This window comes from Rhincodon typus, chromosome 43, assembly GCF_021869965.1.
Source record: "Rhincodon typus isolate 14 chromosome 43, sRhiTyp1.1, whole genome shotgun sequence".
Lineage (NCBI taxonomy): Eukaryota > Metazoa > Chordata > Chondrichthyes > Orectolobiformes > Rhincodontidae > Rhincodon > Rhincodon typus.
The window spans coordinates 11,094,875-11,107,461 of record NC_063374.1 but is presented as its reverse complement, the minus strand read 5'-3'; the positions used below and the strand labels follow the sequence as shown (position 1 = coordinate 11,107,461).

Below are 12,587 nucleotides of genomic sequence, written 5' to 3'. Positions count from 1 at the left end.
GATGGGGGTGGGGCTTGAGGTGGGAGGAGGGGATAGGTGGGAGGAAGAACAGGTTAGGGAGGCAGGGACGAGCTGGACTGGTTTTGGGATGCGGTAGGGGGAGGGGAGATTTTGAAACTTGTGAAATCCACATTGATAGCATTGGGCTGCAGGGTTCCCAAGCGGAATATGAGTTGCTGTTCCTGCAACCTTTGGGTGGCATCGTTGTGGCACTGCAGGAGGCCCAGGATGGACATGTCATCTGAGGAATGGGAGGGGGAGTTGAAATGGTTCGCGACTGGGAGGTGCAGTTGTTTATTGCGAACCGAGCGTAGGTGTTCTGCAAAACGGTCCCTGAGCCTCCGCTTGGTTTCCCCGATGTAGAGGAAGCCACACCAGGTACAGCGGATGCAGTATACCACATTGGCAGATGTGCAGGTGAACGTCTGCTTGATGTGGAAAGTCTTCTTGGGGCCTGGGATGGGGGTGAGGGAGGAGGTATGGGGGCAGGTGTAGCACTTCCTGCGGTTGCAGGGAAAAGTGCCGGGTGTGGTGGAGCTGGAGGGGAGTGTGGAGCGGACAAGGGAGTCACGGAGAGAGTGGTCCCTCCAGAAAGCAGATAAGGGTGGGGAGGGAAAGATGTCTTTGGTGGTGGGGTCGGATTGCAGATGGCGGAAGTGTCGGAGGATGATGCGTTGGATCCGGAGGTTGGTGGGGTGGGACGTGAGGACGAGGGGGATTCTTTTTTGGTTCTTATTGCGTGGACGGGGTGTGAGGAATGAGTTGCGGGAGATGTGGGAGACACGGTTGAGGGCGTTCTCGACCACCGAGGCGGGGGGAAGTTACGGTCCTTGAAAAACGAGGACAACCGAGATGTACGGGAGTGGAATGCCTCATCCTGGGAGCAGATGCGGCGGAGGCGAAGGAATTGGGAATAGGGGATAGCATTTTTGCAGGAAGGTGGGTGGGAGGAGGAGTATTCTAGGTAGCTGTGGGAGTCGGTGGGCTTGAAATGAATATCGGTTTCTAGGTGGTTGCCCGCTATGGAGACAGAGAGGTCCAGGAAGGGGAGAGAGGTGTTAGAGATGGTCCAGGTAAACTTAAGGTTGGGGTGGAAGGTGTTAGTGAAGTGGATGAACTGTTCGAGCTCCTCGTGGGAGCACGAGGTGGCGCTGATACAGTCATCAATGTAACGGAGGAAGAGGTGGGGTTTAGGGCCGGTGTAGGTACGGAAGAGGGATTGTTCCACGTAACCTACAAAGAGGCAGGCGTAGTTTGGGCCCATGCGGGTACCCATGGCTACCCAAAATCTCCCCTCCCCCTATCGCATCCCAAAACCAGTCCAGCTTGTCCCTGCCTCCCTAACCTGTTCTTCCTCCCACCTATCCCCTCCTCCCACCTCAAGCCGCACCTCCATCTCCTACCGACCAACCTCATCCCGCCCCCTTGACCTGTCCATCCTCCCTGGACTGACCTATCCCCTTCCTAACTCCCCACCTACACTCACCTTTACTGGCCCCATCCCCGCCTCTTCGACCTGTTTGTTTCCTCTCCACCTATCCTCTCCTCTATCCATCTTCTATCCGCCTCCCAACTCTCTCCCTATTTATTTCAGAACCCCCTTCCCCTTTTCTGATGAAGGGTCTACGCCCGAAACGTCAGCCTCTCTGCTCCTATGATGCTGCTTGGCCTGCTGTGTTCATCCAGCCCTGCACCTTGTTGTCTCGGATTCTCCAGCATCTGCAGTTCCTACTATCTCTGTTCTGTGAACAGCCCTGGTTTCCAATTATATCCCAACCTGTACATGCATGGCACCTAGTGGCTGTTGAGAGAATGGCAGAGCATTGAGCGGGAGAAAGTAGAAGCGAGCAGTGGCGCGAGAAGAATCATAGAAATCATAGAATCCCTACAGTGTGGGAACAGGCCCTTTGGGCCCAACAAATCCACACTGACCCTTGGAGCATCCCACCCAGACCCATCCCCTTATAACCCTACCTAAACACTACAGGCAATTTAGCATGGCCAATTCACCTAATCTGCACATCTTTGGACTGTGGGAGGAAACCAGAGCCCCCAGAGGAAATTACACAGACACAGGGAGAACATGCAAACTCCACACAGAGAGTCGCCCAAGGGTGGAATCGAACCCGGGTCCCTGGCGCTGAGAGGCAGCAGTGCTAACCACTGAGCCAGGAGCGAAGGCTTTTCAAAAAGGGCAGACACAAAACTGCAACCCACAGGAATAACTGACGTTCAGCAGTTGTGAATTGAGTTAATCTATGTGCCTTAAATTCTCTGAAGAATTTCCTGTGATTTGTGTATCCCCTTTCCTGCCCCTATTGAATACTGGACTAGGACAGCAAGCAAAAATGAACAGCTGAGTTCCTGGAGCGTTCTACAATCAGGAGAATGTGACCAGCTCAGAGCTGCTAACTAGGAGACTGTGTGAGAGAGAGAGACAGGGTCTGCATTGCGCACAGTGTTAGCAGGGTTGGGTCACTGCCCTTGTTCAGTGACTGGAGAAGATGTCAGCAGGTGATTGGTATTCAGCTCACGTGTGGGGTGTTATCAGGCAAGGCAAGCTTGACAAGTTCATATTCATGTACAGTGTCAGCACCCAACGCACAGCATTTTAATTCAGCAGGGTGGAACTGTCAGATTCCGACACAGCAGGAAAAAGCTGTTCAGCCCCTCAAGCCTGTTCTATCCATTACATCATGGCTGACCTTTATCATAACTTTATCCACCTGTCCCATAAGCATTATATCCTGACTTTCAGATCTCACTGCTCCCAACATCTGGAGGGTGCAAGTTGTTTTGGAGCGAGCACAGGTGTGTGGGAGAGGGAGTGGAGGTATGCTTTGGATGTGTGTGGGGGTGAGGGATGTATAGTTTGGGGGCGGGCTGTGTGTGTGGGGTTTGAGGGGGCAGTGTATGTTGGAGGGGGGTACAAGGGAGGAGGGAAAGGAACAGGGCTGCTCATCCCCAATTGCCCCAAGAGTTGAGGGAGCTGTTGGGAGGACAGTTAAGAGATAACCCCATTGGTGGGGTCTGTAGTTATATGTGGGTAAGGATGGTGGATTTCCCTTGCTAAAGGACAGTAGTGACCCAGTTGGCTTCTTGTTATAATTTCATAGTTGGTTGTGTGGTTGCCGTTAGAGTACCTTTTTATTCCAGAGATTTTTATTGAATTTAAATTTTCACCATCTGCCACAGTGAGAATTGAATCACTTCCTGAGCTTTTTCCAATGTTTTAATTGAAACTTGGCCCAGTTTAACTTTGTTCATCACCCAAAGACTTGTGTTTGTATCGGGTGTTTGGGTGTTGAAGGATTCTCGCAGTCCACTGTCAACCTGTGCCTTTCCTTAAAACATCAATTGATTGTTACCAAACATTGGGACCTGGAGGTAGGACACAGCTTCTGATTTCAGGTCCTTCCCCAGAAGAGCAGAGCATTGACATTGTGATTGGATGAGAATACCACACTTACTGCTGTACACCGTCTCCATGGCAATATCAGGATGTGGGTGGTCTGGGTCTGTTACCATGGTGACACATGTAACTCAGAGTTTGGGCAGAACTCCTGAGTCTCACCTCATTCATTGTGAAAGGTACCATATTGTAATGAGCTCCACACTGGACTCCCATTCCCCAACATCCTGCTCCAGGCAGACTGTTTCTCTACCCCCCTCCCCACCCACCCACCTTCTTGGCCCTCCCTTCTCCTGCCCTCTTGCCCTAACCCCCTCCCTGCTGTTTTGTTCCCCATCCCTGCCTTCCCCTTTTATGATTGGAAATGGTGTTGCTGAAGGCCCTCTATTGCTGGGAGGGTGGAATTACATTGTGGCGTGTTTATAGAGGAAGATTGTGTTGATGGAATAAGATAGTGTGATATGTAGCAGGAAGGAAGTGCACACAGGTGAATGGTTTTGAAAGTTATATGAAGAACATATAACTGTATGAATTTGGTGCAAAACCAACCATCCAGCCCCTTGAGCCACCTCCACCCGTCAGTAGGATCGTAACTGAGCTTCTGCTTACAGAACGTCACTTGATTAATTCAAAGAAGGAAGACATGGGCCTGTTTTGTTGCAATATGTGGGCAGCAAGAGGTGGTGGCCGCAGGTATTGGGCGATTGTTGGAGTAGTGTTGGTGATGGGAGAGTTTGGCCTGGCTCCTCCATTTTCTGATGGGCCTTTCCTTTGCCCCTGACGCTGTGTCACTGAGTCATCTTCCTCTGTGTGTCATGTATGTGCCTCACTGTTTCAAATGGCGTAACTAGTAGCACTCACCTGACTCTCCCCATTGAGACGTGGTAGTATGTTGGAATATCTCCACGTGTCTGTTGGGTCAGAGAAACCAGTTGGCCTGGTTGGTTTTAGATCCCTCCCCACCCTCACCCTGCTGGGTTTTAGACTGCCCCCCGCTTGTCCTCCTGTAGTGTTAAGGGCTGGATTATTGAGGGTGGTTGCTTCACCTCCTTCCTGCGTCAGTGGTATGGATGGTGCCAGTTGATGGGTTTATAATTGATTGTGACATTTCAGGGAAGTTGAATGTTACGTCTTGCTGATGAAAGTAACCCTCTCTCTGCTGGTTTCCTATAAGCAGCGGCTAGTAGCCCACTGACTGTTTAGTTGCTTACGAGAGTTTGGCCTTGATAGTAACTGTGTTGTGAACCCTGTGGCGCACCCCACCCACCCCCAACACCCCCAAAACCAACCACTGATTTGTTCCAGCTGGGACAGACAGCTGTGTACCAGTCAGTCACAGTTTTTGTGGACCTGTCCCTCTGCCAGGCTGGGTGCAGGGGAGGGAGGCCGGTGTGAACTGGTGTGCGGAGGGAAGCAGCAGCAGCCTGCCTTTTGGAGACGAGGTCCAACAGTGCCGTAAATCTCGAACCTATTGTTCAGCTAAACAGCCCTGTCTGTCTGAGCCTTTTGTTTGCACTCCCTCTTGCTCTGAGCCATATCCATGGTTGTAGGTGAGGGTGAGCTGTGACAGCCAGAGATCTCCCATCTGGTTCCTGGCTATTGAGCCCTGCTACTGGGTGAATAATGGGTAAATACTATAGTGCCCCTCATAGCCAGCTAGCTCCTGGGTGAAGGTCATGTGAGAAAGGGAATGGTGTATAGCAGTCAGTTATCTGGCATCTCTGAACTGCTGCTGATTGTAGCAGTGTGCACTGCAACATGTCGACAATGGTGGCGTCGGTCAGTGTGACTCATTTACCCTTCACACCTTTCTTCTTGTTTCTGTTTTTAGAAATCTGTCTATAAGATTTGCGAAAAGGTAGGAACACACACCCATTGTATGTTTCCATGCTGATTATGTTACTAACACCTCTGCCTCTCTTTCTGTCATCACTGCTCTTGCTGTCTTGTCACCCAGCCTTTCCTTCTTTCTGTTTCCTTCACTGTTCGGTGTTCTGAGGGCGAATGTGGGCTGTGTTGTTTTCTAAGGCGGCGCATGCTGTTTTGGAGGTGTGAGGGTTATTGAGGGTGGGGGACTGGAGTGGAGTGATGTCTGGGGCTTGTGGACAGTTAAGCACTTTTTCTCGGGAGCAAGCCTTTCCTATCCTGAGGACAGTAAGTTATTTGGGGTCACTTCTCCTGATTGCCTATCTAAGGTGGGACCTTCCGTTCATCTGTCTACAATGCATTCCCCCCCCACCCCGCCCCCAACACACAACTCCAATCCACCCACAGAGGACACAGCAGTAATGGAGAGACCAGAGTAAGCTGCAGTGCTCCTTTGGGATAGAATAACCGACCAACAGAGTGGCTTGTTGGTGAAGAACATTCACCTGGTCAAGATGCTGGAGGTGTTCCCTGTCCCCCTGGAGGCCGTGCTGTGGAGAGGAGCTGCTGTTTTCAGAATTCAGATTACGGTCAGAATCATTATCAGAGAGTGTGGCAAGGTCAGATTGCTCCCGTGAGGAATCTGCTCCTGTTTCTTTCAGTGCCAGAGTCTTCATGAGTAATGCTCTGGATCTGTGCGTTCAGAGTTTCACTTTAATACGAAAGCATGGCCAAAGCCGAATGGTTGAGTGTTTTCAACATTTAGGAGAGATCGGTGAAAGGGAAAGTTGCTGAGCGAATGGTGTTAATAAGAAATCAGTACGTTAGTGTGATAGGTCAGATAAAGATGTTCAGTCAGTTTGGAGCTAAGAAACAGCAAGGGGCAGCAAGTGTTGGTCAGAGGGGTGTATAAGCTCTCAAACGGTAGTGGTAATGTCGGGCATAGTATAAATCAGGGAATTAAAGAAGTGTATAGCAAAGGTAACAGAGTAATGATGGGCGACCTCGATCTCCGCGTAGGTCAGGTCAGCTCACTAGCACTAATACTGTGGAGGACCGGTTCCTGGAATGGGTGTGAGATGATTTTCTAGACAGTACATGATGAGTTAAGAATGCGCTATCTTACATTTAGCATTGTACTTTCAGAGGCCAAATTAATAACCTTGTAGTAAAGGAACCTTCAGGAAAGTGTGGCCAGAATATAGCAGGGCTTTTCCATTAAGTTCAAAAGCGATGTGTTTCACCCTGAAACTAAGGGCCTTTGATCTAAACCAAGAAGACTATGACCGAATGAGGGGCAAATTGGCTGTGACTATATTAAAACAATTAATAGTAGGTAGACAATGGCTAACATTCTTGGCCACACAATGGCTAAACATGGCTAACAACACATTTACATTCCTGCAGGGAAAGTAATACAAACATAGCTAACAAGGGAAGTTAAAGATTTTATAACATAGATTTATAAAGTTGCCAAAAAAGTAGTAAGTCCAAAGATTGGTAGCATTTTAGAATTCAGCAATGAGCGAGAAGCCTCGACAGGCGCACGCAAAAAGGGAAAGATTAGCAAATCAAATATGAGCCCATTGCAGGTAAAGGCAGGAGAATATGAAGTGGGGAAGAAGGAAATGGCAGAGTAACAAAACAATGACTTTGTATCTGACTTCCAGCAATACTAGGGACTCAAGGAGCTAGCAAGAATGAGGAACTGGGAGAAATTAGTAATGGTACAAAAGTAGTAATGGAGAAAATAATGGAAATGAAAGTTGATAAATCTGCAGGACCTGATGGTCTACATCCTAGACTGTTGGAAGGTGTGGCTTGAGAGATGGTCAACATTCTGTTTGATTCTGGAATGGTTTCTGCAGATTGGAAGGTGGCAGATGTAATCTCTCTGTTTAAAAAAAGATTAGAGAGAAAATGGGGAGCTACTGGCTTGTTAGCCTAACGTCAGTTGTAGGAAAAATGTTTGAGTCTGTTATAAAGGATGTGATAAGGGGACACTTCAACAATAATGGGAGGAGTGAACAGTCAACAGATTTCTGAAAGGGAAATTTCTGATTTTTGAGGGGATATATCTAGCAGAATCAATAAGGGGGAATGCAGTGGATTTGTATTTTCAGGAAGCGTTTCCAATGGTCCCACACAGAATGTTTGTAGGCAAAGTTAGGGTATGTGGCATGGGAGTTAATATAATGACAGACTGTGATCAGTGTGGGTACCACAAGGATCAGTGCTTAGTGTCCCAGCTGTCAACCTAGATTAATGATGTGGATGTGCAGGCTAAATCTAACATTTTCAAGTTTGCTGATAACACTGAAACTGAGGGGCTGGAATGTGACTTTGAGGTTGATGCAAGGAAACGTCAGGGTATTTTGACAAATTAGTGAGTGGGCTAAACAGGAGGAATATAATGCAGGCAAAGTTGTCCACTTTAAAAGTGGACCGGTGAGAGATTGGAAGAGTGCTGATGTACAAAGGGACTGAGCTGTCCTTGTCCAGGAGTTACTGAATGCTCACATGCTGGTTCCAGTAAACAATTCAGAAGACAAACAGTCTGTTGGCATTTATCACAAGAGGATTTATGTACAGGAGCCCAGAAGTATTGCTTCAATTACACTGAACACTGGTGAGCTTGCACCTGGAATATGTGTGTAGTTCTGGTCACCTTGCCCGAGGAAGGATATACTCTCCATAGAGATTCACCAGACTATTCGTGGGATGGTGGGACTGTCCTACGAGGAGAGTTCAAGGAGATTGGGCCTGTGTTCTCTTGAGGTTTCAAGGAATGAGGGGCAATCCCATAGAAACTTACAAACGTCTGAAAAGATTGACAGTAGATGCAGAAATGAGGTTTCCCCTGGCATTGGGGTCTATAAACAGGGATAGTTTCAGAGTAGGGGGCTGAATTAGGAATGAGATGAGGAGGAGTGTTTTCACTCTGTGCCCCAGACGGGCTGTGTCAGTCATTGGGCAGGTTCAAGTCCGAGAGATAGATATCTCGATGTTAAAAGATGCCAAGTAATACAGAGTTAGTGGAGGAAAATATGGTTGAGGTGGAAGGTCAACCATGAATGGCAGAGCAGGTGTGAGGGGCTGAATGGCCTTCTCATCTTATTTCCCGTGTTTCTCTGCAAAGTCTGAGAACTGATGAAATAAGCAAGTCCCGTTCATCTGATAGTTGGTGGTAACATAAAGTTCTGCACTTGTGTTGCATTGTAATTAGACCCGACTGTGCTGTCCCCAAGCAGGCAGGATCCTGTCTTGATGCCTCATGCCATGAGCCTCAGCTTTGTACAAACTAGAAAGTAGAGCCTGGGCTCTTCCCGTTCAGTCCTACTTACTGTGTAAGAGAATGCTCCTAGTAAGTGCCTCTCTAATCATTGAAATGTATCATTGTGATGTCCAGTTGTTTGGCCTCACAGCTAGAAAATTTACTGTCCAACTTCAGGAAGCCATGCATGTAAATTATATAAATTAAGAACAAGACTGGGCCTACTCCACGATGATCTAATTGTGGCCTTGACTCCACCTTTCTCCTTATGCCTGATAACCCCTGACTGCCTTATTGGTTTCAATTTTAAACAAAGTCCTCTTGTTCTAGTCTCTCCCACATCCGTATCCACCCTATCAAGTCCCCTCAGGATCTCATATGCTTCATTACAGATCAGCTCTCAGTCTTCAAAATGCCAGTGGATACAGGCCCAGCCTGTTCAAACTTTACACAAAAGATAACCCCCCAGCCCCAGGAATCAGTCAAGTGAATCTTTTCTGAACTGCTTTGAATACTTTCTGAAATAAGGAGACCAAAAGTGTACAAAGTATCCCACCCAATTAAATTACCTATATCCCTTTGCAGACACCTATCTTTATATGAACCAAAAATAATTGAGGTCCCAACACTAATCTGTGGCACTCCACTCATTATGTTTTGTCAATCAGAAAGTGTCCTATTTATGCGCACCCTCTACTTCCAATCAGCCAAATAATCCTCTGTCTGTGCTAATACATATAGCCCCTGCCCCTGCCCCATGGGCTGGTATCTGTGTGGCACCTAATCTACGCACAGCACGTCCACTGGTTCCTCTATAGACTTCACTTGTCAGTTCCACAAAGAACTCCCATAAATAAATAATTACTGTTTCTCCTTCACAAAACCATGACTGTGCCTGATTGCTTTCAGATTTTCTAAGTGTCCTGTTCCTTTACAGAAGATTCCAGCATTTTCCCTATGACAGATGTTAGGCTACCTGACCACTAGTTTCCTGCTTTGTGTCTCCCTTGAATAGAAATATTACATCCACTGTTTTCCCATCTGATGGGTCCTTTACAGGAATTTTTGAAGATTTAAAATCTCAGCACCCACTTGTTTTTTTACACCGAGGTCGTAGTCATTCTGGGCCAGGAGGCTTGTCAGGTTTCAGCAATATTGCTTTTTGCTGTACCATCTCCCTGGTGATTACTATTTAAGTTCCTCACTCTCTCTCAGCCTGTGATTCAGTTATTTCCTGGATGTCATTTGTATCCACTACAGTGAAAACAAATGTTCACTATTTGTTCAATTCCTCTTCCATCTCACATTTTTCTATTAGTTCCCAGACACAATCACTTTACTTGCTCATTTCCTTGCTAAATACTTACTGAAACTCTTTCTACCTGTTTTTATATTCCTAGATGGCTTTCTGTTGTACTCTTAATTTTCCTCTCCCTATTAACCTTCCAGTCATTTTGTGCTATTCTGTATATTCTGTCGAGTTTTCTCACCTGCCAGCCATCATTGTGAATGATACACTCGTTCTTTCAGTTTGATGCTATCTTTAACTTTAGTTAACCCATTGAGGGTGTCCTCCTTTACCATCTTTCATTCTCACTGGCATATATGTTTCTGCACCTCACCCACCCCCACATCGCCCTGACCACCCATTCCATCCCACCACACCCCACCGCTATCTCCCAAGCCCACTTCCTCTTCCAGCAAAGCCCATCCACTTCACATCAGCTTCGAGCTCAGAAGGAGAGAAGGGGAGACAGTAAATTACTGACTTTGGGTACATCGGCCTGTGCTGTCACTGTTTCTTTGGGTCTGGAGCAAGGTTGGAATCCAAATGGATAGGGTGTTGGCTGGCAGTTTCTCAAAGTGCATGCTTGGTCTAACCTTGAACGTGACTAACCTGTTTCTGTTTGTGTCGAGTTTAACAGTTGTATTTAATGGCTAATTTACAGTTCTACAAGGTACTTTTGCAGCAAAGATACTAGACTCCTCCCAATCTGCTACAAGTGTAACCTGCCTGTTGTCTTAGCTGTTGGACTCTTACTTCAACCCCAGCTGCAGGGTGGAGACACTGGGTGTGAATGGAATTGCAGCAGGACAACATTGGGAGATGACGAACCCAGAGCTCTGTCAGGTCAACACTGCAGCATAGTGCTTGGAGGCAACTGGAGAGGAGTGCTTAAATAGACTGTAAACTAGTGATTAAACCATCCCAAAAACAATCCCACTTCTATCAGTAACGCACCCCAAAATCAAATCACCCGCCCTGGGTCAGTAACGCACCCTGAAATCCCCCCTCAATCAGTAATGCACCCCGATATTAATCCCCCCCTTGATCAGTACCGCACCCTGAAATCGATCCCCTTCGGTCAATAACACACCCTGAAATCGATCCCCTTCGGTCAGTAACGCACCCTGAAATCGATCCCTTCATCAGTAATGCACCCTGAAATCGATCCTTTGTCAATAACGCACCCCAAAATCGATCCCTTCGTCAGTAACACACCCTGAAATTGATCCCCTTGATCAGTAATGCACCCTGAAATTGATTCCCCATTTGTCAGTAACGCACCCCGAAATCGATCCCCTTGATCAGTAACGCACCCCGAAATCGATCCCCTTGATCAGTACTGCACCCCGAAATCGATCCCCTTGATCAGTACTGCACCCTGAAATCGATCCCCTTGATCAGTAACGCACCCCGAAATCGATCCCCTTCGGTCAGTAACGCACCCTGAAATCGATGCCTTCGTCAGTAACGCACCCTGAAATTGATCCCCCCTTTGTCAGTAACGCACCCTGAAATTGATCCCCTTGATCAGTAACACACCCCGAAATCGATCGCCTTGATCAGTACTGCACCCTGAAATCGATCGCCTTGATCAGTAACGCACCCCGAAATTGATCCCCTTGATCAGTACTGCACCCTGAAATCGATCCCCTTCGGTCAGTAACGCACCCTGAAATCGATCCCCTTTGTCAGTAATGCACCCTGAAATCGATCCCCTTTGTCAGTAACGCACCCCGAAGTAGATCCCTTCGTCAGTAACGCACCCCCCAGAGGGCTCTTGAGGTATAGTGGTAACATCCGTATCTCTGAGCTAAAAGGCCCAGGTTCATGACCCTGCTGTTCCATAAGTGTCTAATAACATTTCTGAACAGGTTGATTTAAAAACAAAAGACCCTCACCATCCGTGTTGATGCTGTTCCGTCTGAGGTACTTGGCCGTATGTTATGGAGGTGGTGTGCTGTGCTGCTGTCTGTACAGTGTGGCAGCCTGCTCTCAGGAAGAGATAGCAGTGAACAGATCCAGCACGTGGGTGTGGGACAGTGTGGGCTGTGGCTGGTGTGGGTTCACTCTGGGTTGCTGAGGGATCTCTGCAGTGCCTCTAGCAGGAACGTAAGGATGGAAACGTGAGGAGTTGCATCAGTTTGTAGTTTCTGTGGAAAGACTCCCTGAAACATACAACTCTGTTTATGAGGGAGGTTGTTCAGGACCCACAAGCCTATCAAGCGGGGCTTAAGGGCTTCAGGGTAACAGGATGTTCCACCTGCTTGTTGATTGCAGTTTTATGTAAACAAACATATTCCCTTTGTTTTGTTCTAAATTTGAACTTTGATTATTTTTTTGAGGATGCCTATTGAGGGAGACAGCAGAGAGGGAGCTGAGAGCTCAAGGTGAGAATGCAAAACCATTTCTATAAAGCTTGTGCCTCTATCATCTCCACACTTTCCAATTTCAGCTCAAGATCAGCCTATGACAATCAAGCTCAAACCAGATCCCGGCTACAACTCAAAGCTGGTGACATTCCCAAAGAAATTTCCTGTGTTAGTTTCTCCCTTGTTCTTCTATACATGGAAGACCAACACCCAGCAGTGTGTGTATGTGTGCCTGTGTGTGTCAGTCGTGCCCAGAGCAGCTGGCTTTGTATGTACGTGTGTGTCAGTCGCCTCCAGTGCAGTGAGCTGTGTGTGTGTATCAGTCACACCCAGAGCAGTGAGCTCTGTGTGTGTGTGTGTGTGTGTGTGTCAGTCAGT

General features: G+C 47.6%; 1 protein-coding gene across 5 annotated transcripts in view; it reads left to right on the top strand.

Annotated features, from left to right (window-relative positions):
* Window positions 1-12,587, top strand: part of LOC109920737 (serine/threonine-protein kinase MARK2-like) — a 139,154-nt gene that overhangs the window by 118,537 nt on the left and 8,030 nt on the right. For 2 of the 5 annotated variants that reach the window (XM_048619748.1, XM_020520797.2), the window contains 2 exons: window positions 5,244-5,270; window positions 12,183-12,227. The exons of 1 other annotated variant lie outside the window; for it this stretch is intronic. In XM_048619748.1, coding sequence (XP_048475705.1) covers window positions 5,244-5,270; window positions 12,183-12,227 — 72 coding nt within the window. The remainder of the gene's footprint in view (window positions 1-5,243; window positions 5,271-12,182; window positions 12,228-12,587) is intronic. 2 more of the 5 variants (XM_048619749.1, XM_048619751.1) reach the window with 2 other exon arrangements.